Source organism: Mchenga conophoros, linkage group LG1 (genome assembly GCF_057382185.1).
Source record: "Mchenga conophoros isolate Kocher_MC1m ecotype Shallow Benthic linkage group LG1, M_conophoros_male_GT1.1, whole genome shotgun sequence".
NCBI classification, from domain to species: Eukaryota; Metazoa; Chordata; class Actinopteri; order Cichliformes; family Cichlidae; genus Mchenga; species Mchenga conophoros.
Window position 1 is genome coordinate 39365284 of NC_140526.1, and position 24781 is coordinate 39390064.

At 41.2% G+C, this 24781-nt stretch overlaps 2 protein-coding genes and 1 long non-coding RNA gene across 8 annotated transcripts; 2 read left to right on the forward strand and 1 right to left on the reverse strand.

Moving 5' to 3' along the window:
* Window positions 1–10289: 10289 nt before the first annotated feature.
* Window positions 10290–18114, forward strand: LOC146583804 (ras association domain-containing protein 8-like). 5 transcript variants are annotated; one of them, XM_085277755.1, is made up of 5 exons: window positions 10290–10844; window positions 14729–14857; window positions 15108–15749; window positions 15842–16098; window positions 17230–18114. In XM_085277755.1, the coding sequence occupies exons 2-5, from the start codon at window positions 14755–14757 to the stop codon at window positions 17242–17244; spliced, it is 1017 nt and encodes a 338-aa protein (XP_085133881.1). In that variant the 5' UTR covers window positions 10290–10844; window positions 14729–14754; the 3' UTR covers window positions 17245–18114. The 5 variants fall into 5 exon arrangements, with proteins under 5 accessions (XP_085133881.1, XP_085133874.1, XP_085133866.1 ...); XM_085277748.1 differs by having other exon boundaries at window positions 10292–10844; window positions 15842–16104; XM_085277740.1 differs by having other exon boundaries at window positions 10292–10844; window positions 17225–18114.
* On the reverse strand, window positions 14070–24349 carry LOC146583805 (uncharacterized). 2 transcript variants are annotated; one of them, XR_014892790.1, is made up of 3 exons: window positions 24273–24349; window positions 17351–17407; window positions 14070–15577 (listed from the first exon to the last, which is right to left on the reverse strand). It is a non-coding gene; the product is annotated as an uncharacterized LOC146583805 (long non-coding RNA). The 2 variants fall into 2 exon arrangements; XR_014892789.1 differs by having other exon boundaries at window positions 14070–17407.
* rdh14a (retinol dehydrogenase 14a) lies at window positions 19798–22891 on the forward strand. Its single transcript, XM_085277766.1, has 2 exons — window positions 19798–20177; window positions 21086–22891. The coding sequence occupies exons 1-2, from the start codon at window positions 19935–19937 to the stop codon at window positions 21701–21703; spliced, it is 861 nt and encodes a 286-aa protein (XP_085133892.1). The 5' UTR covers window positions 19798–19934; the 3' UTR covers window positions 21704–22891.
* Window positions 24350–24781: the final 432 nt, after the last annotated feature.

Below are 24781 nucleotides of genomic sequence, written 5' to 3' on the forward strand. Positions count from 1 at the left end.
GCACAATACTCACCTCTCTGACTTACCTGCTTGTCCGTGGTGCTGACTTGCCAAAGAAACCTTAACCAGAGGTTCTCGCTGTTGTGTTCCTCTTGCGACCTCCTTACCAGTTTCCCAGTGGCTGCCCAGTTGACAGGTTTCCCTTGCCATTATCGAATCTGTGTCAATAAAACCTTTGAACTATAACCAGTTAAGTCTTGGCTCGTGCTTTTGCAGTCCTAAAACTGGTATTGTCTTTGCCAGTCCATGCATACAAACACTGTTAATCGCGATTTTGCACATTTGCATATTTGGAAGATAGACAAGCCGTTCCTGTCAGTTTAAACTGACTCGTTTGTAGTTCAATGCAAATCAGCTTGTTTTTCTGAAGCATTTTTGATACCACCAAATTGGAAAACACACATTTCCCCAGAAATCATAAAACAAAACTTCACAGAGAAAATTAGCAGGGAGTTACAGTTTATTGCTGTTGTCAGCACATTAAATATTCAGGCAGAAATCTCAGCCATTGTGTTGATTACAAGTGTAGACTGTGCTCCCCTCTATACATTTAAATGAGCTGTTTTATGTATTTAGTGTTCAGCTCTATAATAAACGAGTAATAAAAGTGCAGGAAGTGAAGGAAAACATGGCAATAATCAAAGAAAAAGTTCTGCTTCGTGCCTTCACCATGACTTCCTACTTCATGGGTCCTCTGTAAGTGTGTGTGCTCTTCTGCATTTGCAGCATGTTGCATAGATTTGGGCACTCTTCCTTTTGTTAATGTCCTAATCTTAATTTCATTAGCAATGCCCCGTGATCCACCCCACACGCCAACACACTGCTTCCTCTACTCTTCCACTCTTTAACGGTGGTGCCTATGCACAGTTTGCAGCACTGTTGTGTTTCATAGAGAAAGAAACAGGACGTCTCAGTGAGGATGAAAGCCAACTGAGAGCAGGCCAAACCAGTTCCTGGGTCTTCTGAGTCAGTGTATGGTCAACTGGGTCAAACACTGCAGTCAGTCAGGAAAATGAAAACAGCGTTAAATTGAAATTGGATTAAAAAGGAGCAGTTGAACAGATTCCTATTTAAAATACTTAAAATAGTCTGAACAAGGCCAGATTTAAGAAACTCAAAAGGACTCTGAAAACACCAAACTGAATGCAGGACATCTACAGAACATTTTATAACTTTGGATGGACCATAAAGTCTAGAACACATCCAGATCCCTGGGGATGATATGGGTAATGGATCTAACAATGTGATGGAGAGTCATTTATAACATATTTTCCATCTTTTCAACAAAATATTTCAGGAACTTCAAACATTCTTCAGGACAGGACGCAAAAACAGGTGCTGGCACATGGTTTGCTGTTGATGTTTTGAGCTCAGAAAGTGAGAGTCTCTCAGTTAAATAAAGACTCTTTAATATGGAGGCGACGAACTGTTCAGACTTTTTCAGCTCCTTTACATCCTGTTTTAAGCTGTTCGTGAACATCAGTGGTTTTAAGTTGCTAATTGCCAGCTTCAGCTTAGTTGCTTTGTTAGTTTTGCATGTTGCAGTTCATCAAGGACAGCTCCCACCCTGGGTTTGACCTGTTCAACCTGCTTCCCTCAGGGCAGCACTACAGGTGCATCAGCACAAAGACCAAGAGGCTCAAGAACAGTTTCTTCCCCAAAGCCAAGACCACCCTGAACTCACACATGCACTGATAACACAGTCCCCCCCCCCCCCCCTCTATAAACCACCACTGTGCAATACTTAATTCCATATGCAATGACCCAAACTGTAAATACATAACACTATTTATTTAAGTATTTATTTCCTTTTTTTGACATTTGTACATTTTATATAAATATATTTTTTCTTGTTTTTCTAAATAGTGTTCATGTGTATATATTGTTGCAGAAACTGTGCAGTCCCCCCTTTCTTCTCCCACATGTTTGCACTGAGTTGGCAATGCTCTGTATCTCATTGTGCATCTGTATAGTGACAATGAAGGTATTCTATTCTATTCTATTCTATTCTATTTAGTTTCTCGTGTCTGTGTTTGGCTTGTCTTTGAATGGCACTTGATTCATGTAAAGTCATTTAATTAAGTTCCTCATTGAGGTAAAAACTTAGTGAACTCTGTTCATGCATCGATGATGATAATCCTCTTTCAGTTCACATTTAGCCTGATCAGCACAAGTGTTAATAATATCACCAATCAATAAAATTATATAAATTTAAAAATGCAATGAAAACAGTGAAGTTTGAGATTAAATAAAAAAAATGTCTTTCTTTTTTTTTAAACCCCAATATTTCTAATTCATGTTTAAAAGTCCCATCTGTTGATTCAGAAACTTTAAAACCATTCAGGAGTGCACAAAGACTCAGAGGTGATAACAACATGTTGCAGGTTAGCAGCAAAAATGCAACCAGCTAGAAGATTCAAGTATGTTAAAAAAGAAACGAGGGAGATCTTAAGACCTTTTAATCATCCGGTGCTGACTCCACAGGTGACATGAACGGTAGCTTCCTGACAAACAGAACAGCTGGCAGTCTTTTCTTGGTGTCTCGTCACAGCTGAAAAATGAACCGGCTTTAATTTTGTTGTTTTGTTTCCAAAACTATTTTTATGACCACACAGAAAACACTTCCACTGCCACTTCCCTCACAGTCTGCAGAGTGCCTTACAACCTCAGTGCCTGCTGTGATCACCAGTGACAGTGTTTGGTGGAACGATAAGAAAGGCCATCTGAAACGCATGGAAAACAAAGGCTGTTGTTCTAATTACTTCTTGCTTAACAATAGCTTTTCCAGAGACAAATTGTTAGTAATTAAGTGGGGGATAGAGAGACATGCACGCAGCTCAGTAGTAATTATAAAACTGCTAATTTAGACCATTGCTCTGTAAACCCATTTAGATTACAGTGCTGCAATTAAATTGGCAAAAGACTATAATTACCAATAGCACTTACAATGTGCAGGCTTACATATTATTTAGTTTTTCTGTTTATTTGTCACGGCCAGTTTGTTCTACTCACAGATCTTTCTGTGGCTGTATATGTGCCATTGATTGACAGCTAACAGACTGACACAGGGCCAAATCTTCACTCACTACCACCTCTGAGCCTGTATAAGTCTATGTGTCTGTGTGTTCCTTCATCCGTGAGGCGGAACAAGTGCAATGCAGTATAAATACACTCTCAATAAACCTCGAACGCAGAAACCAGTTTGGCTCGTTGCATGCTTGATCACAGCTTTAAGACTGGTTTTTATGTTACAGCTGCTAAGCTGAGATATGAGCACAGATAAATCTTCCCCCCGTAGAGGTATTGTTTTAGTGTCAAACAATACATAGTAATATAAAAAAAAGGTACACCTCATGAAAATTATGAGATGTAGTAGACTGAACGAGCAAACATCTGATCCTTTTCTGTTCATGTTTCCATTCACCGGCTTCTTATCCAAAACTCACTCGGGCGCTCATACACGTCTCAACATCAGCTCCACTGTTCAAAAAACAAATAGACAGAAAACCAAAACCATACAAGAGTTATTAAAAGTTCCTTTTCAGACTGAAATGAAATAGTATCACTAAGTGGGATGAGAATTTTATGATTTATTTTCTGCAGTCTACAATGTTTTTTGCAGTAAATAATTTTTACTGACAGCTGTTTTTGGCACAACTTAAGATGACATTTCAAAAATGAATAAAATATAATAGCCAAGATAAATGTTTCCTCTGTGTGAATCAGCTTGTTAGAGAGAAACACTGATGCACACTCTGTGTGCAGACACTGCCATCCAGTGGTGACTGGCTGACAGAGACCTCTTGTGGACATTTTGGAATTCCACTTTGTGGCGGGGCGTGGTTTGCGATGCCTGCAGGGGAGATGGACACACCTGCACGGCATCAGCAATTACACCTCGCCGACATAAGGCGCGGTGCTGTCTGGTTGTTGTTGGTGGAGTGAGTAGCTGTGGGCTGAAAAAGCTGCAGCCAGTGTGTAAACAAGCAACTGTGAGAGAGTTGGAAAGCATGAACGTGGACGGGTCTGCCGTGCCCCATCCTGGGTTTCGGCGCCACTGTAATAACTCCACGGCAGACCCGTCCACGTTCATGCTTTCCAGCACTTTATTCAGCCCACAGCTACACACTCCAACAACAACAATAACCAGAGAGCACAGAGGTGTGTCCATCTCCCCTGCAGCTGCATCGCAAACCACTTAGACCTAAATAACTTCTAAGAGCCTGCGACATTCCTATGTCACGCCATGAAGCAGACGCAGGACTCACTGCAGAGATTATATCTCTTGGCTGGTTTGGTAACACGTTGGTGTGCCTGTGGATAAGGTGACCATAGAGAGCGAGGCCTGGGCGGAGGCTTCACTGCTTAGACTGCCGGCACCACAGTGAGATCTGGGAGTGAAAATGGATGGATGGGTATAACTAAAGCTTTACATTTTATGACAGGAGGCAGTATATGTTCCTTTATTCCTGTGTGAATTGTGAATTAAACTGTTACATCACTGCAGTTATTTCAATTCAATTCAGTTCAATTTTATTTATATAGCACCAAATCACAACAAAAGTTGCCTCAAGGCGCTTCATAGATACAGAGAAAACCCCAACAATCATATGACCCCTTATGAGCAAGCACTTTGGCGACAGTGGGAAGGAAAAACTCCCTTTTAACAGGAAGAAACCTCCGGCAGAACCAGGCTAAGGGAGGGGCGGGGCCATCTGCTGCGATTGGTTGGGGTGAGAGAAGGAAGACAGGATAAAGACATGCTGTGGAAGAGAGACAGAGGTTAATAACAGATATGATTCAATGCAGAGAGGTCTGTTAATACATAGTGAGTGAGAAAGGTGACTGGAAAGGAAAAACTCAATGCATCATGGGAATCCCCAGCAACCTATGTCTATTGCAGCATAACTAAGGGAGGATCCAGGGTCACCTGGTCCAGCCCTAACTATATGCTTTAGCAAAAAGGAAAGTTTGAAGCCTAATCTTGAAAGTAGAGATAGTGTCTGTCTCCTGAATCCAAACTGGAAGCTGGTTCCACAGAAGAGGGGCCTGAAAACTGAAGGCTCTGCCTCCCATTCTACTTTTAAATACTCTAGGAACAACAACTGTCATGTCAACATCAGCATCACGCCATAAAAAGTCAGTTAAATTTGATGATTTTGATCCATCACAGGAAAATACTGTGCTTCATTTTTAATGTTGAAGGCCAGCATATGAAAAACTAACTCTGTCTTGCATTGCTTACAATCACCCTGTTGGTATTAAGTGATTTAATGACCATTTTTTCTTTGTTTTTTTGGTCTTTCCCGATACAATAAACATTAAAAGAGTGACAGTTTAAGTTTAGCAGTTCTGTATTTATTTTCAGTTGTTACACAAAGCTGTTGTTCATGATCCACATTACTCAGTGTGTTTGCTTTAATCTTGTCACTTTGCCAACGTCAGCTACTGTGTTAAACACAGTGACTGTACATGTATGACCTGTAGTCCCTTCAACCCACGTGAACCATAATTTCCTGTTTGTGGGAGATGCTATCCTGCATTTTAGGCAGAGTCTGCACAATAGTGGTTCGGGGTAAAGTTGCTGGATCAAACTCCTGACCACACACCCACTCAGAGTATCCTGCCTCCACCATGGCACGCACAAGCGCTGGACGCAGTACTAAATGTTTCAGGTTTCAGAGTGCAGATGGGATCTGATCAATTATAATCACGAATGCCATCATAAGACAGTTTTTATTCTTTCAGCTGCAGGTCCAATGATGTTTGATGGTCTGAGAACAAGTAAAGAATGAAAACAAAACCAGTTTAAATGACTTAGTCTGTGGGTAACTGAAATAAAGCCACAAATACTGATTTTGATGTATTTATTATTTAATGCTTATAGAAAAGGTTGTACAATAGTTTGAAGATTAAAAAAAAAACATCTAATCATTCAACACAAAGACTTCCGACCCTCCTGCTATCAGGACACGGAGATCTGAGGAGTCTTCCAGGAATGGTGATATTCTGGAGACTTGTTTGGTCAGTGACTTCACGCTTGCTGATCTCTAAAATTGAACATAATCTCCTTCAGAACAGCTTAAATTCACAGCACAATTTATTGTGGCAATCTAACCAAGTAAGAAGTGACCCACCTTCACCTTCTTAATGACTAGTACTGTTTGTGTTGTTACTGGAAGTCAGTAACCTGCTGGCCTGGCCGTGCTGAACACCTGTTGGGACTACTTTAACTGGTTTCTGTCTAAAAAGCCCAGTGCCCTCAATGGGACATAAGCAAGGGCAAACATAGATGCATAAAAATGTTTTTTTAAAGAAAAAATCAAACACAAAGCAGGCGCTGCAGCGCTGTAGAAGGTGTTAATATGATTTACTGCTGTAAAGCTTTATTTCATATCAGTAACAACAGTAGTAAATATAATGTAATTGTTAACATCACTGAGTTACAAAGAAATTCTGATTCTTACTGTTTTAGAATTTGTGTTTTAATAATATTTTAATAATATTCTAATATTAAGTAATGATAGTAATGATCTAACAATATACCCAGTGTTTCTAAATCCAAATCCAAATTTTATTTGTCACACACACACAACCATACACAGTATGACATGAGGTGAAATGCTTGTAGCTGTACAATGCCCGACCATTAAATGACACAAAAAAGTTTTACAGTATTTACAATTTACAGGTTACTACAAATTTTACAAATTAACTTAGAAATTTACAGTAAAAAATGTACAAATAGCAGAAAGAGATTATAAAGATTATAAATTATAGGAAATGTGTGGTGGTGCATGTGGTGATGTGTGTGTCTTATAGTGACGTGTTTGGGAGAGTCCAGTCCTACACCTGGTTCAGGCCCCGAATAGCCTGGGGGAAGAAGCTCCTCCTCATTCTCTCTGTTTTGGCCTTAAGGGAGCGGAAGCGCTTCCCAGACCTCAACAGTGAGAAGAGTCCATTGTTGGGATGGGAGAGGTCCATCATAATCTTCCTAGCTTTGGACTTGCACCGCTTGGTGTAAACACTAGCTCACCAAACCCAGCACCAGGACACCTGCTTGAGATTGAGGTTTTTCTACTGTGGATACATGATGGACTTTAGGTAAGCGTGACATTTTTATTACTGCAGTTTGTTTATAAAGGGAGGCAGGAAGGTTGGAGCAGTGACTGAAATCATCTTGTACTATTCGGCATGATGGAGTGAGATTGTAAGCTTGTAGGAAATGTTCATCCTGATATATTTAATATTAACCTCGTGAGAGAAACTAGGGCTGCAAAATCATGTTTGTCTAAATGGAGTCATAAAACAAATATGCGTTGTGTAATGATTGTTTGAACACGTTTGATATTTCCATCTTATCTCACTCCTGCTGCTGCTGCTAGTGAAAAAGGTCCCACTGTGAAGAATGAGATTGTATGAATGTTATCAACTAACTGATGGTGACGGTGGTCACTGAGGAAATACAAAGAGCCCTGATTCAGCTAATAAGATAAGATAAGATAGAACTTTATTAATCCCTCGGGTGGGTTCCTCTGGGAAATTCGACTTCCAAAAAAGCACAGCACCGACAGAAGTTACAGAGTTACAGAACTGTTATATATATACACACACACACACATATAAATACAGAGACAATATAAATAAAATATACAAAGGGGATAAATAGAATAAATAGGAATAAAAAATAAAAATACAAGTGAATTGCACATTTCAAGTATTGAGTCTATTGCACTGTTGACTATTTACAAAGGTATTGCACAGTGAGGTGAAGAGGCACTACAGCTTAGTTGTTCCCCCTCCTTTGTCCTCCTGTTTCCCCTCCCTCTCCCCTCCAGGGAGGAGTTAAACAGTCTGATGGCGTGTGGGACAAAGGAGTTTTTAAGTCTGTTAGTTCTTGTCTTGGGGAGAAGCAACCTGTCACTGAACAGACTCTTCTGATTGTTTATGGCCGTGTGCAGAGGATGCCCAGCATTGTTCATAATGTCCATCAGTTTCTTTAATGTCCTTTTCTCTGCCACTGTCACCAGAGTGTCCAGCTTCATGCCGACCACAGAGCTAGCCCTCCTGATCAGTTTCTCCAGCCTGGATGAGTCCTTCTTTGCTGTGCTGCTCCCCCAGCACACCACAGCATAGAAAAGTACTCCAGCAACCACTGACTGGTAAAACATCCTCAGGAGCTTCCTGCAGATGTTAAAAGAGCTCAGCCTCCTGAGGAAGTACAGTCGGCTTTGGGCTTTTTTATACAGGTGCTCTGTGTTGCATGACCAGTCCAGTTTATTGTCCACCCACAGCCCGAGGTACTTGTACTTGTTGACCACCTCCACCTCCTCCCCCTCTATCTGAACTGGCAGTGGACCTTCTCTGGACCTCCCGAAGTCCACAACCAGTTCCTTAGTCTTTGAGGTGTTGAGTTGCAGGTGGTTTGTGTGACTCCATGCGACAAAGTTCCTCACCAGACTTCTGTACTCCTCTTCCTGATCATCCCAGATACACCCCATGATGGCCGTGTCGTCTGCAAACTTCTGAATGTGGCATAATTCAGAGTTGTAGCAGAAGTCAGAGGTGTACAGGGTGAAGAGAAGAGGGGACAGCACAGTTCCCTGTGGTGGAAATAAATGATTCCCCAAATGTTTGCAGTGTTGCAAAAAGACATTTCCAGTGAACCCTGTTGAATGCTTTTTCTACATGATAACGTTACAGTGATTTACTAATGTGGGACAGCTGCATTAAAGTGTTGGGTTTGCAAGCACTGATAGATAGTCAGCCTTTAATAAAACCTGTCTGGTCAGGGTGAATGAGAGGGCAAATTTAATCACTTTATCTAATCTGGATGCTGAGCCCTTACTTGGAATTTTAATGTCTGCATTTATAGGAGATGGTGTCTAGTAATCAGCTGAGTGGAGCTACATTCTGAAGTCGTTCTTATAAATAGAAGGGAAAAAGTTATTAGAAATGTTTGCAGAGCTCAGCAGGGAAACCATCCGGTCCACGTGATTTCAAACTGACAAAATCATTCGTCTTGAGATGAAGTTTTTCAAAGATATTGAATTGATCATAAGAAAAATGGGGGAGGGTTATGGATTTAAGGAACTCATAGGTGTAGAATTATGAAAAGGCAGATGAATGATACTGGTGTATGATACAGTATCATGCACCAGTATCATAGAAGATCAAGTATCATTGATATTCTATGATACTGGTGTTTGATGAGTTCTGGACTTGGCAGGTTACTAAGGCATTTCTCAGTAACACAAACATCAAAAATGGGATTGGCCAAGAGATCTCGAGGCACAAAAAATTTAATTTGGGGAAATAAATAAATGGTTCATCAATTTCACACAACATTAGCAAGATTTCATTGTCCTGTTTTTTTCTGCAACTGTGGATTAACCGGACCTTGAGTAAAATGAGCCACTGAACATGTTTGTGGTACAGTGCTGCTTCACTGCTGAAGAGCAGCTCTGTCCATCCATAAAAAGGAATATTTCCAGTTCATCTTTCTACCAGTCGAGGGAGATGTCAAGATGTTAATTCACATGAATAACTGGCCTCTGTGTTTGAGCACAGTCTTCAATGGGACCTGACTACAAACCAGTTTGTGTTTGTCCTGATGAGAGATTGAAAGACTTTTACTTGGTTTCCTCCCATTGTCAACATTTCCAGTCTAACTGAATGAGATCTTTAGACCTAATTCACAAAGTCAGTGTATAAATGGTATACAGTAGAGCCACACAAAATAATAACTTCAGTAAAAGAAACGTTACATGGAAGCACGACTTCAGCTTCATTTATCTTCATCCTGATGCTGATGTTTGCTGTTGGTTTGGTGCTGTAACCAGCTGCATTGAAAGGACGCATACAAAACCATTTCAACCTGTAAATACTCCTGTCCAAACTTGTAAATACCAACTGGTCTTAAATTCTCTAATATTTATTACTTTTTTCTCTCCTTTTCTCATTTTCATTGTTATTATTATCATTATTATTACAACTGCTAAATTCTGTTATTTTCTTCGTAATATAACTGCACTCTCTATATGCTCATGTAAGGCTGAGGAGCACGAGAAAATGCATTATGGATAAACGTGGCTACACTGTTTATCTGTACATGACAATAAAACTTGAAACACACTGAAACACAGAGTAGGAAACAGAGCAAAGGAGAAAAGGAGAAAAGGAGAGACTAATACCTCGAAGTGGAATGTTGGAAATGTGCAGCAAGAACAAGTTGGTGGGAGGAGCCACTCCTCTCTGTTTTTATCTCCTATTTAGTTTGGGAGGAGCCCAGTTTCAGCGTCACAGTGACATCACTGCTTGGAGCCACAGGCTGGAGTAAAAGCACTGAAACTTTTTCTCTGCAACAGAGGATCACACCAGTGCAACTCAAAGCTGTGGGTTTAACATGACTTTGTTAAAATCAGGCAGATGCAGGCTGTAGAATTTAGGGAAAAAGTGAATAATGAGTAAGCACAGGTGGACCTGTCTGGTGGGAACTTGTAGTGGTGGTTTGAGGCATTTTCACGAAGGACTGAAAAGAAAAAGATAACAAGCTCAGAACAAAAGCCGGTGATTTCCTGCAGGATGATTGTGGCACAAAAAAATCCGCTACAGTAAATGCACTTTACTTCTTCCGAGTACTTTCACAGTGACATCACATTACACGCAGCACACCCAGAAGAGCTGCATTCCACAGCTGCACTCCTCTTTCTCCTCCTCCTCCTCCTCAGCTGAGTCCGTAGGTGTGTTTGAGTCACAGCCGTTCAGCTGCTCAGCAGGCCGACCACGAAACAGACTGACAGCCGCGGGACCTTCAGTGAAACAGAGAGAAACTGAAATAGAAGGTAAGTGTACAACATTTGTCTCTGCTTATCTCTCAGTTTTGAATTATTAAAAAGCATTACACATAAAGTGTTTTAGATTACCCATACAGAAATGACTAACAATGAAGTGAAACACAGATGAGAGACAAACTAACAGAAAAGCTCACTGAGCGGTTTGATGAGGAGAAAACTGCTGGGAATCATTTGGCATGTCCTTTATAGTGTGTAGCTCTCGACCCAAATTGAACACCTGTGGGAGATTTATAGTTAGACAGTGCTGTCCAGCACCACCATCAAAACAGCTAATGGGGTAATATCTGTGAAAGGACGATGTTCCATCATTTCAGCAGGATTACAGACTCGAGGAGAGTGCCAACAGGCTCTGAAATCATCACCTCACTCAGCTACTAAATGTTTTTCCTTTATTTAACTGTATCCGTGGATTAGAAATTGTTTTGCATAAAATGTCCTGTCATGTTTATCAAATCAAAGACAAAGCTGTGATTTGGTTAACTTAAGCAAAATAGCTTGAAAAGACCCCCAAAATAATCCTATATCAAGAACAAAATCTTCGGATGTGGACTAAAATTTAATGTCAATCATTACAAAAAAAGGTAAAAAGGTAACACAGAGGCTGATACTTTAGGCAAAAATGTATTTGTGACCCATCAAGACCCAACAGGTCTTATAAAAGTGAAAATCAGCATTTTCCACATAAAGAAAATCAGTTTCATGGTATTTTTAAGGGCGTGATAGCACCTACTGTTTTCTTAATGATGGTGACACTGAAACTGATGCTGGGCAGTGGAATTTAGTAAACAGAGACTGGAGTATGTGTGGGAGGAGTCTGACTCTTTCAGGAATGTCAACATGTTCTGCTTCATTCCTGCTCAGTGAGGCCGCGCGTCTTTCCCAGCAAACACAAACCTCCCCACACTTCAAACACCTGTTTGAAATGTAAGTATGCACATATGTTAAACTGCTCACTCTGAGGGTTCCCCTAAAATATGACAAGAATAGAGTCGTTTAAAAAAACTCTCCCTCTGGCTCCAGTATGGATTACACTTTAGTTTATCACACTTGTCTTAAGTAAGGAACTCAATTTTGTATCAATCACCAGTCATGTATATTTGCAACGTTACAGGAATCTTAGCCAGGAAAAACCCTCTAATGTTCACTGAATGTGCCGGGAAGCACCACTGTTGGCTGCAAGGCTGGTCTTTGTCTAATTAACTGACCTGTGACAGAATATCGGTGATGATGATGGATTAACAATCCTAAATCAGCCCATTTTCACCAAAAATATTTGTTGTCACTCCAGAAACCCCCTGAAGATTTTTCGGTCTCATTACAATCCCAACACAAAAGGCTTTACTGACATTAACTTTTTATGGATTTCCTGGCTGAACTGACACTAATGGCATGTAATGTTACAGTAATTGTCACGGTCCTGGGTCTCCTGACCCAGCGTTTTTAGTTCTTTGTGATTTTCGTATTATTGTACTTGTGTGATTCATTCTATGGCTTCTAGTTTTGATCCCTTGCCCTTCATGTCTCCCTGTGTGCCCCTCTATGTATTTATGAGCCCTCGTCCCCTTTCGTGTTTATTCCGTGTCTCCCCTGCCTGTTATGTTGGTGTTCTACTCGTGCTCTCTCTCCTCCTGTCTGAACCTCTGTGCTCCCTGTTTCACCTCTCCCGTCAGTGTTCAGTTCACCCCGCCCTGTCTCGTTATGGTTATCAGTGTCACCTGTGTTCCCCGTGTGTTCCCACTCCCCTCGTTAACCCTCTGTGTATTTCTGTCTGCGTCTCCCTCTGTTCAGCGTGACGTCGTCCCTCATGTTGTGTGGATCTCCCTGTGTCTCTGCGTATGTTAGTTTACTTTTCCCAGTTTAGTTTTGTATTTCCTATGTTCTGCCACTCCAGCATTAAAGCTGTGATTTTGAGTTCATCTCCGTGTCTGTGAGTTTTGCGTTTGGGTCCTCCTCCTGCCTGCCACACAGCCGCGCCTTGACAGTAATATGCAGTTCGTCAAGAACTGATGGAAACTAGATATTCCCACATCAGTCAAACAACAGCTTCTGTTGAGGTACAGCAACACACTACTTTGACACAAGTTTGATGCACAAGTTTGATGTTTTTTTCTCCGATCCACAGAGGATTAGAGAAAATACAGTGTATACACTCAGCAGTGGGACAGCGTTGATCACCACTTGTATAATATCAACATGAAAGAGTGCATTTTTAACAATTACATTTCAAACGAGTTGCTTTCAGGAAAGAATCTGGGTAAGCTTACAGTGTCTGTGTAGATCTTATTGATGACGGATTTTTAAATGAATGATTTAAAATGTTAATATTCAGGTGGGTTCGGGGGTGGCTAGAGCACAGAGCTGGTCATCTGCTAATCGAAAGGTGGTTGGTTGTTGCTCCTGCATGGGTTAGAGCAAGATACTCAGGTCGAGTAGAAAAAGTGCTATATACGAACACATCCATTTACCAGGTGATAGGAAGTGAAAGCAACATGTGTTCTAATGGTCTGTATTTCCTACATTTGTCTTAGAGCATAAGAGGAATGTCTCATTAGGGTGTAAACTGGCCTTTTCAGTGTCAGTGGAAATACAGAGAATTATTTGCTATATAAGTCAGATACCTTTAAACAGGCTACTCTTCTTCTGGCTGCTCTTCTACAAAGCCTTTGTTGTTGTTATTGTTCTTGCAAAAAAATTGCAGAGTGTGTGAGAAAACCCGAGTGCTGGTATCAGTTTGTCCATGTGAAATTGGTTCCAGCTCCCAGCCAAGATTTCAGGAGGAACAGTCGTCCTGTTTCTCCTCCTGCAGCCCGCTGACACAAACCTGCCTGCCCACTCTCCACAGACTCCTGCACTCCACCTCAGAGTCTCAGACCCCTCTAGTTACCTCCAGTGCTGGCTTATAAAATTCAACATCATTTTTCTGAGAATTGTTGTTTGTGACTTGGGACTACCTACAACTTCCAAACAGGACAAAATTGGTATCATTTCCAACAGTTTTGTAAGACTGGCAGCAAAGTTTTGCAATAGGAAAAGTCCATCAAGTTCAACTATTCATAGTGAAACGTACTGGTAATAATAAGTAATTTTACAACTTTAAATAAAACCATAAGAAAATAAATATGTAACAATGAATATTAATCTGTCTTAAGCCACTTGTATGTTATTTCATATACTTCAAAAAGTAGTGTTTTAATTGTCCATCAGAGAGAAAAATAGATCTTGCCTACAATTATTTTATTAAATCCCAACATTTCAGTCAAACAGACCTTCAGCAGGTACAAAAACAAAGCACCAAACACATACAACATGTTGTATACATGAATAGATACATACAAATAAATTTGTGCTCTAAAGATTATAGGAGAAGGCAGATTTGCTATTTTTATTGGTTACATGTGTTCCTTATAAAATATAAATAGAACTACAATTAGATTAGTGTAACTGCAATTTAACAAATATATAGTGCAAAAATATATTTATACATAAAAATATAGAAAAATATTGCAATATTTTGAATAGGCAGTTAAGCAGGTGGATGGATGGGAGCATGCCTGATGGATTAATCATTCTGCTGGAAGTATCTTTATGAACAGTTTTGAATGTAGAACACAATGTAGAAAATTGTTCTGTTGATATTTGTACTTATTAGACTCTAAGCACAATAAAACACAAACTCAGTGTTTGCAACTTTGCCTTATGAGCAGATGTAGCAAATAAAGGTCAAAGCTACCGTATGTATTTCTGACAGCAGACTTATACATTTAATCTTTGTGGAAGCCTGACATTACTGCCAAACTGCAACTGTTTATTTTTATAATGTATTGACTGTTTATTGGTGTAGTTTACAGATGTGTTTATGTGTCACCCTGTAGGTAAAAGTTGGTGTTGCGTGTGAACAATGGAGCTGAAGGTGTGGGTGGAGGGTGTGGTCAGAGTTGTTAGTGGCCTATCACTAAACACTTCCTGTCAGGATGTCGTCATAGCTCTCGCACAAGCAATCGGTAAGTCTCTCAGTCTGACTAACAATGAAAATTCTCATTTTACGCTCACCGAATTACTTTGTTATCAGAATGGTGTTAGTTTGGTGTTTGCAGTTGTGAACACCAAACTACAAACATTACATACAGACATTTTAGGAGGACTAAAAAATGTAAATTACACTCTGCACCACATTCAGCTGATATTTGCATTTCATGTTATTAGCAATATGTTGATCAGTTAAAAACTAAGCCTTTATGTATCCCTGCTCAGGTCAGACAGGTCGTTACATTCTCATTTTGAAGTTACGAGGGAATGAGAGACACTTGGTTGCTGATGATTGTCCACTGCAGCACCTGGCTCAGCTGGGACAGTTGGCCACAGAGGTCCAGTTCGTTCTGCGGAGGACCGGCCCGAGCCTCAGCGAGGGTCCAGACACCCCCGCCAACGAGAGACGTCTTCCACTTTCCAGACCCTCAGAACCAGAGCCCCTCAAACGCAGAGAGCCACAAAAGGCTCTGACATTTAGTCTGGGTCCCTCAACACTTCCCAAAAGGAATAAACCAAAGAAGGACTGGTCTCGATCTCCCAGATCCTCACCAGAACTGAGGGCCTCACCGGTATCTTTCCTAGACCCTGTGAACTCCATGAAGACAAATCCTTCTTACCCCAAAGACGAGGTGTTTAGGGATATTCTGCAGCAACAGAGAAGACTACAGGATCTGGAGATTCAGCTTCAAGATCTGGAAAGAGAGACTGAGTTATGGGAGCAGAAGTGGTCATCTCCTGAAGTAACTCTGGCTTTTGCTGAAGAACTGGAGGAACTGCAGTGGAGAGTGAGACAGAATGAGGTAGAGCTGATGCAGACGGAAGACTGGGAGAAAGCATTACAGGCAGAGATGGAAAGAGAACAAGGTATGTGCTCATATCTGTTTACATTCCCAACATTTTTGGTGCATTCCAGATTGCATTTCTAAAACAAAAACCATTAACACTGTTATCAACAGGTATGCACAGGCGCCTGGATCAGATTCATTCATCCATAAACGATCAAAGTTACGAAATCACTACACTCCAAACCCGTTCTGCACATCTAGAAGAGGACCTGCAAGTCAGAGTCCAAACGCAAAGTTCTCTGACAGCACAGCAAGATGAGTCCCTGAAGTCCCTGAAGCAGGAGCTCCACAACCGCCTGCAGCTAGGAGAAGAACTCGATGTAAGACTGGCTGAGTTACAGCAGGAGATGGAAACGGCTGAGGAAAGGGTAAAGGTATAATTCTTCAATCATTTCTACCTAAACTGAAGGGTTGATCTCACAAAAACTACTGTAAGACTTGTTTCAGCAGCACATCAGGGTTCATATTAGCTAGATCCATTATAGAGCTAATATGAGATGATGAAATGAAAGAAAAGTATGATACATAATGCTGCGTAATATTATAGCTGACATGAGAAAAATTGGCCACTGCACACTTGAAACTTTCCAGACACGCCCAACTGGCAAAAGACGCTGTAAATGGGAAAGTGCAGGCTAAAGCTGACAGACAGGTTTTTGTTGGTCTTTGCATTAATCCTCCGTCCTCCTGCTTTTTTCTGAATGCATGAATAATAGCCTGAAAAGGATCACACTTTTCCAATAATCCTCACCACACCCGGTAACAAGGTGAGATCAGACACACACAGAAACTGAAACAGTGGAAATGAGAGCACTGAAATAATACTTTTAAGCAGTAATTAACACATTTGCAAAGTAGTTGGTGTTAACCAAAAAACAAAAGGGTTAATCTGCAAATTCAATGTGGGCATGTGTTTTTACACCACATTCCCTCTCTGACACAACTCTCCCAGGAATTTGTTTGTATGTTGGTCGAATGTATTAAGAAGTACTCTGTGAAGCCACTGATAACAAAAACTAAGGACTTTAATTAACTCAAATGAAGGAAAAGTCTTAATTGATCAGTATAATGTTAAGAAACTGACTGTTGAGCTGAAAGTTTTAGTTATTAAACCAGTGATGTTACTGCAGACTGTAAAAGTTGCATAAGAGCCATGTGGATTTTGGATGTTTGAGTTGATTCCAAACAGCGTTTTAGGAAAGAAGCTGGTGACAACTGTAGTGCCTGCTGAGGGCAGCAGGTCAAACAGGTCTTGGATAATGCTTCTGGCTCTGGGATGGTACTGAGCATTTGCAATGCCTTCCAGGGAGGGAGGAGGACAGGTCATCACTCCATTCTTTTGAAATGTGTCTCATTTGGTGCAAAGGTGTGACTAAAGATGCACTGCTGTATTTTTAGTAGCGGAGGCAACGATGCAGCCCTGAAGAACAGTAAAATATATCAGCTCGTGGATACAATGTTCTCCGGTAATATAATACCTGTTGTGTCTTCTAGGACAGACTGGAGATTATTGAGGAGCTGAACAAAGAGCTGAGGCAATGTAACTTGCAGCAGTTCATCCAGCAGACCGGTGTGACCTCACAGACGGAGCAGACAAACCTACCAGTCAACGATGTTTACCTTAATAACGCTGGCATTAGGGAGTAGAAACAGAGGGGGAGCTGTTCACTCCAGCGACTGCAACAAAATGAAGAAGAAGACGAGACATTACATCTTTTGTCTACAATACCATTTTATGTTTGTGCCATATTTAATGTAAATTTATTGCCACGATGTTGGATTTTATTAGGACTTTTATATGTTATTTATTTCCTGTTTTATTTTAAAAGTATTTCCTTCCACACCTGGTACCTCATCTCACTCCTTTCGATCTGCAACTCGTTCCCACCCTGAGTGTATTTTCAGTCAGTTTGTCACACATCATCACATCTCTCCAGCCAGGCCTTTGTTCCTGTCTTTGAGATTTGACTTTTATTAAAGCTCATTCTAATCAAAAATGTAACACTTAAGCTGTCACATGACTGCTGGAGTCAAATGTACCACATTTCCTCTAAAATGTGGTAGAAAAACACCTTATATATCCACCAATATAGCTGATATCTGACCCTGGTATTTCACTTTCATCTGCAGGACATAGACTGTAAGAAATACATGACCTCAAAAATGTCACTCGTATGCCTCTGTATGTGTAACTGCCAATATTTACACTCGTGGCTCCACAGTGTAAATATGTGGAGGAGACACAAGTCCCTCGGGCGTCCTGTCAGAAAGGCGTAAAAGTCTGCCAAGTCAAATATGTGGCGTGATTACTTGTGTATAAGGAAGGAGACATAAGTAGCTTTCTTTCTGACTGCCAGTGTCTGAAATAAAGCTGATACCACTGATTATAACTACTGTTTGTATTCAATCACATGACTCTAATTACGTTATTAATACGTGTTTCTTCATCATCTCGTGTCACTGTTTGCCTTTGCTCCACCAGAGGGCCCCAAAGGCTCATCCATGAACAGATCTTCAACCCCAACAGCCACGGCTGCGCTCACTCGGAAAGCAAAGCACATGCATTTGTAATTAGTGTTCATACAGTAATGGATCATCACAGACTGTAGGAACTGCCACAGGCTATTACACAACTGTGCTCAGCCGAGCCTATAAATAAAAAGTATCCCCTTTCTTAAAGATTGCAGGGGTAGACCCTGAACAGGCCGTCAGTTAGATAGAATATGGGCAGTGATGAACTGAATGGCTCTTGCTGAGTATATAGTAGTTTACAAAATACTGGAAAGCACAAAAAATGTAACATTGACATCATTAGAAATATAAGATATTGCAACACTGATAACGACCCTTACCTTATATTAAGGTTAAATTAATGTAGGTATAGAAATTCAGGAAGAAATGTTGCACAGAGCACGAATTGAATTTTGGTGGAGCAGTTTAAGCAAGACTTGGTGTGAAGAACTTCTTAGGGAGAATATAAGTGTGGAGGTTTTTAACAAAAAGCTTGAAAAGGATACAGGCTGCAGAAAAAACAATTACAAGGAGGGGGGGCAGGGTTCAAAGGAGTGCTTGGTGGAATGAGCAGTGTAGCAAGGTAAGAGCAGACATAGTAAAAGCACCGCTGAATAGAAACAATTATTAATTACAAAAGAGCACAAGCTAAGCTTAAGAGGTATACTGTTCAAGTGGGGTTAGATTTTCTGTTTGGAGAACAATAGGAATCATCAGCCAAATAGTACACAGACAGGGGAGCACTTGGGATCTCCATAAGACCAATTTTATAAAAAAGAAAATGCAGACAACAAAAAACCATTAAGCAAAGGTGGAAGTTTGCAACGCTCACGTTCAAAGAATTATAAGCAGCCAGATCCAACAAATGTGGCAGAAGAAGGGATGTCAACGACACAAGAAGGGATCTATACAATATTCAAAAACATGTTTGTGATGGAACGCACAAATACAAGAAATAACATCTTTCATCTCAGAAAAAGCACACAAACAAACAGCTGTCCAACATGTAGTGTTGGGCCTGTGATCAGGAAAGAAGGCATTAATAGGAACTTTACAATAATAATAATAATAATAATAATAATAATAATAATAATAATAATAATAATAATGGATTGTATTTATATAGCGGTTTTCTAGACACTCAAAGCGCTTTACAATGCCACTATTCATTCACACACTGGTGGAGGCAAACCACAGTTGCAGCCACAGCTGCCCTGGGGCAGACTGAGAGAAGCGAGGCAGTCATATTGCACCATCGGCCCCTCTGGCCAACACCAGTAAGCGGTGGGGTGAAGTGTCTTGTCCAAGGACACAACGACCAGGACAGACAGAGCTGGGGATCGAACCGGCGACCTTCCTTGTTACTAGATAAATTAGCTTAAGACTCCTTTTACTTTCGTAGCCTTTCTTAGAAAGCTAATGTCACAGGATTATGAACAACTGATGATATCTGTGAGCGCGACAGGTTTAATAAAGAAAGAATTTAAATGCTTGTTTTTCTTTCCTTCCTGTAGGCGCACGCCACACTCCAGTCCAGTAGGTGGTGCTGACGCACCTTTTAGCTGGTTTGCCAACCGCAAAAATCCCCCCAAAAGAAGCCGTCATGTTGTTAGTTTGAGGCTTCTGCTGGTTTGGGGGATGCAGTGGTTGGTTAGTTGAACTCTGGAGTCCTGTACCAACTTAAATCCGCAGAATGATGAAGGGAAAGACGGTTATTGTGACCGGTGCTAACAGCGGGATAGGAAAGGCCACAGCAGCCGGCATTGTGAAGCTCCAGGGTCGTGTAATAATGGCCTGCCGAGACTTGGACAAGGCTGAGGAGGCAGCTCGGGACATCCAGCAAGGCACCGGTGCAGAAAGTACACAGCTGGTGGTCAAACAGCTGGACCTCGCTTCACTGACATCTGTACGCGCATTCTGTGAAGACATAATCAAGGTAGCGATATAGTTGTTTTTGTTACTTGTGTCATCGCCAGAGCCCCAAACCTGGGATTACACGCCACCCGCGTTTTATTTGACATGTACTAAATGGACAAAAGTGTTGGGCCATGTACACATAACACATAAACGAGCCTTTCTGACTTTCCATATAAAATCCCAAGACGTTAATATGGAGCTGCTCTACCCTTTGCAGCTCAAACAGCATCCACTCTTCTGGAAAAGGCTTTCTTTAGGCTTTATCAAGGTTCTGTGTGGACCAGTCACGTTCATCCACACCAGTCATGCCTTTATAGACCTTGGGCGCTGGTGCAGACTCATGCTGGAACAGAAAGAGGCTACCAGCCAGTGGCCCTGAGAGGTCAAACCCACTGCAACTCAAGAAAACTCAACAGCAAAAACCCACAAAACACAACAGAAGTTGAATTAAAGAAATCTTATGGAACACAGTGGACCAGCTGTGGAAGTGAAAGAGTCCAAAACATGCAAAGGACTGAACTGAGACACGCTGAAAAGACTCAGATGGAGAAAACCTTCAGCATTGCTGAATATCCATACAGTGTGTCACCCGACTGGCTGGACAGTCCACAGTACTGGGTTACATACCACTGAATGCTTGTTAATTAACAATATTTATATTTCTTCCTGGTGGAAAAATATTTGGCAGGTGGCGGCATCCTAAAATTGGGAGCAGCTCTGCAGTGTGGGAATAAGTCACTGGTTTTCTAAGTATGTAGCGGCTGTCGTCTGAGCTGGTCCTGAATGAGCTCACCCACTCTTTGGAGGAAGCTCATTTATGCTGCAGTGTGCACATGCGCCACAGACCTGTTTTATATCTAGTGTGTTTCTAGTAGTAAAAGTAAACCGTGTACGAAATAATCTGTTCTCCTCTTTGCTGTTAAACAGGAGGAACCTCGGCTAGATGTGCTGATCAACAATGCCGGTATCTACCAGTGTCCTTACACCAGGACAGAGGATGGCTTTGAGATGCAGTTTGGAGTCAACCACCTGGGACATTTCCTGCTCACCCATTTGTTGCTGGACCTTCTGAAACGATCAGCTCCTAGCCGCATAGTGGTGGTCTCTTCCAAGCTCTATAAACACGGTTACATAAATTTCGAGGACCTAAGCAGCGAGAAGTCGTATGACAAAGCTTTTGCCTACAGTCGCAGCAAACTAGCCAACCTTTTGTTCACCTGTGAGCTTGCCCGTCGCCTGGAGGGCAGCGGAGTGACAGCGAATGCTGTAACTCCGGGCATAGTGAGGACTAATCTGGGGAGGCACGTTCACATCGCTGTGTTTGTTAGGCCGCTTTTTGACCTGCTGTCCCGAAGCTTGTTTAGGAGCCCCGAAGAAGGAGCTCAGACATCCGTCTATGTAGCTTCTAGCCCGGATGTTGACAATGTGCAAGGAAAGTGCTTTGCAGATTGTCAGCCTCAGGTTCTTTTGGACAAAGCCACGGATCAGGAACTGGCCGCTAAATTGTGGGACATTAGTGAAGTCATGGTGGGGATAATCACCTGAGATCAGCGTGAATTTTGAGACTTAAAAATCAATTATCTAATAACCATTTATTAACCAAAGTCTTTCTAGAGAGCACAAAGTTAAACAGGGCAGAGCAAATCCAAAGCCATGTTTTCCAGAATTAAGACTTTTGTTTGTCCTAAGTGTCATATGTTCAAGTCTCATGGTACCATACTTTCCCAGTAGAGCACGTTGCTCTCAGACTGCTTTACTTGTGTCTCTTAGAAATGTCAAAAGTAGAACGGGAGCAGAGCGTTCGTGTCTGTGGAACCTGCTCCCAGTCTCGGAGCGGTTAAATTTTTAGTTAATGCTTGTAATGAGGGCTGCGGCAGAACCGTCCCTCAGTTTTGCTGATGTAGAGCTGAAAGTGAAACTGTGGGTTCAGGATTCTTTGGAACTTCCCATGAACTCAACATTTCTCATTTACGCTCCTCGTTGTTTTGCTCCTGATGTAAATGAATGTGGAACACATGCAGTAAACGTGCAGTAAAAATGTCTTTAACCTGTTCAGGGATGTAAAGTCATTGTCATAATGTGATGCGGTTGTCTTCTCTCATAAAATTGAAGTGAATCGATATTGTTTCCTCTTGAAAATCATACTCTGGCACATGAAGTGGATTTTTACAGTAAGTTTTGTATTTAACTAGGAAGTGAAAGTCTTGGGCTGTTTTGCGACAGTCGGCCCTGCTGTAGCGTGTTTTTGATGGCAGGAGAAATGGGATTGGCTGGAGAAACCTGAGAAAGCACGAGGAGAACATCTAAACCACACACAGAGGAGCCCTGCTGCTTAAACCCAGGATGCTTTTGCTGTGAGGCAGTGCTGACTACTGAGGCACAAGTCTTTTTGAACTGAATGCACTAATACTTGTTGCAGTGGAATTATACCACAGACAGTCGTCCAAAATAAGAGAGTTTGTTATACTTACACTATAATTTATAGCTGCTTCTTTAGCTGAGGCCTGTGTGTTTGTGTAAATCGGCTCAAGCATGCACAGTGTGTTGTATTGTGGCCCTTTTCAACGTCAGTGTTTTATGGACTCAAACTTGAATAATATTGAGTCGTCCATGTGTACAAATGCAGTACAAAATGAAAATGATCTAGATTCTCCTTGGTTTTATTCAAACAAATCTCTGAAAAGTTTTCCTTGTAACTCTTGTCAATAAACATCCACAAAACCTCTCAAGAAATGGTCCCAGTTTCTGCTGTCAGCAGGAAAGCCTGCCACTCGTATCCTCCTGAACACAGACTCTCCTTACAGCTTTTATACGTTTCCATCCACGGTCCGTTGTAGAATGATCGTTTCAGAGTTCAGCTCAGCTCAGTTCATGAATTCATTTTCCATTTGACCTGAATTTCACTCATTGTTGGATGCAGTGGTGCAAAGCATGTCACCACTGGACTGTAGAGCAGTGGAGGCGTGTTCTCTGGAGTGACGAATCACACGTCTCTATCTGGCAGTCCATTGGAGGAGTTTGAAGGTTTCCAGGAGAGCGGTACTAGTCTGACCGAGTGTAAAGGTTGGTGGAGGGGGGGTTATGGTGTGCGGGTGTTTTTCAGGACTCGGTTCCTTGGTTCTACTGAAAGGAACTCTTAATGCTTCTGCATACTGAGACATTTTGGACAATTTCAGCTCCCAGCTTTGTGGGAGTAGTTTGGGGATGGCCCCTTCCTGTACCGACATGACTGCACACCGGTGCACGAGGCAACGTCCATAAAGACATCATATTAAACCCTGCAGACTGTGAAAGCAATGTCACTCAGGTTCATATCCGTGTGAAGGCAGATGAGTGAATACATTTGGCAGTGTAGGTATGATCCTTCATATCATGAGTCTAAAGGTAAAAATAGGTAAGAGTCCAGCTTCAAAAATTCATTTTATTCTGTCTACGATCTTTAAACTGACTGACACACGTTTATTTTCTCAGCCTCCTGGATTAAAATGGAGCTTCTGCTCTTTATTTACCTGTTGCTGAGGTGAATGTAGTTGATGGCTGAGAGCTTGCTTGGTGACAGTTTTCTTTGTCTTTCATCAACATGTATAATGATTACTCAGACTTTTGGTGTAACAACCTGCTGTCAGGCTTGTAAATGCAGCTATTTTACTTCACTTCCTAATTAGACCTCATTACATGGATCATAGCGTTGTGTTATTTCTCCGGCCTGTTTTTAAGCTGATTATGTAAAGAAAGGAAACAAATAATGCTTTGTTGCTGTGGATAATTTTTTAAATTCTATTCAAATTATTTATAAAGAACCAAATCACAACAAAACAAATCAATCAAAGCAACGAGAGTCCTCTCCATCAATTCAATTATTATGCAAATTATTTGACCACAGCATCCATTTGTATTTATTAAAAAACTACAAACTACATTTGTTTAGTGTTCAGCTCTTAACCAGCGGATTGATCTGGTTCGCATTTCTGGCTGATTTCAGATTTGACTGAATTTGTAAATTAATTTCTTTTTGATCATGAAGTATTTGTTGCTGGTTAGTTAACATGTTGTGTAAGTGTACAGTATGTGGATTTAGTTCAGGGGATTAAGAGTAATCCACTTTAACACTTACCAGCTCCCTCCATATGCTGCAAGTGTCCCTGCAGTCCTCACATGGCCCTGCTGCCTGAGGACCCTCGATGGGCTTCTGAAAAAACAAACAACACAAAAGAAATTGGAGGTTTTTGGTTGAAAATAACGAGTGAGCTAAACGGCTCTGAAATATCTCATTTGTGTTACGTAATGTTCAAGTATTTAGGGTTATGATGATGCATCCTAGTGTGATTTCAGTTTTCAATGAGGTTTGCAGAACAGAGTCGGACTCGCTTCATTAACAGAATAATTGATCGTCACAGACCCTCTGGGAATGGAGGCTAACCCGATTTTGTTTTCAGGTGTTAGCTCAGTGTATTCTTACATTTTTGCTTTCTCTGAGCATTTCAGTCTAATGATGATAAGCAGCACACTGATTAAGAGTGAATGTTTTGCCCTGTGGCCCCATGCCTTAAACAGATGTGTTGTTCTTTGGGTTTATTTATCCAGCATCCTGTGCAGATTTGTCCTCCTTCCACAAACACAACC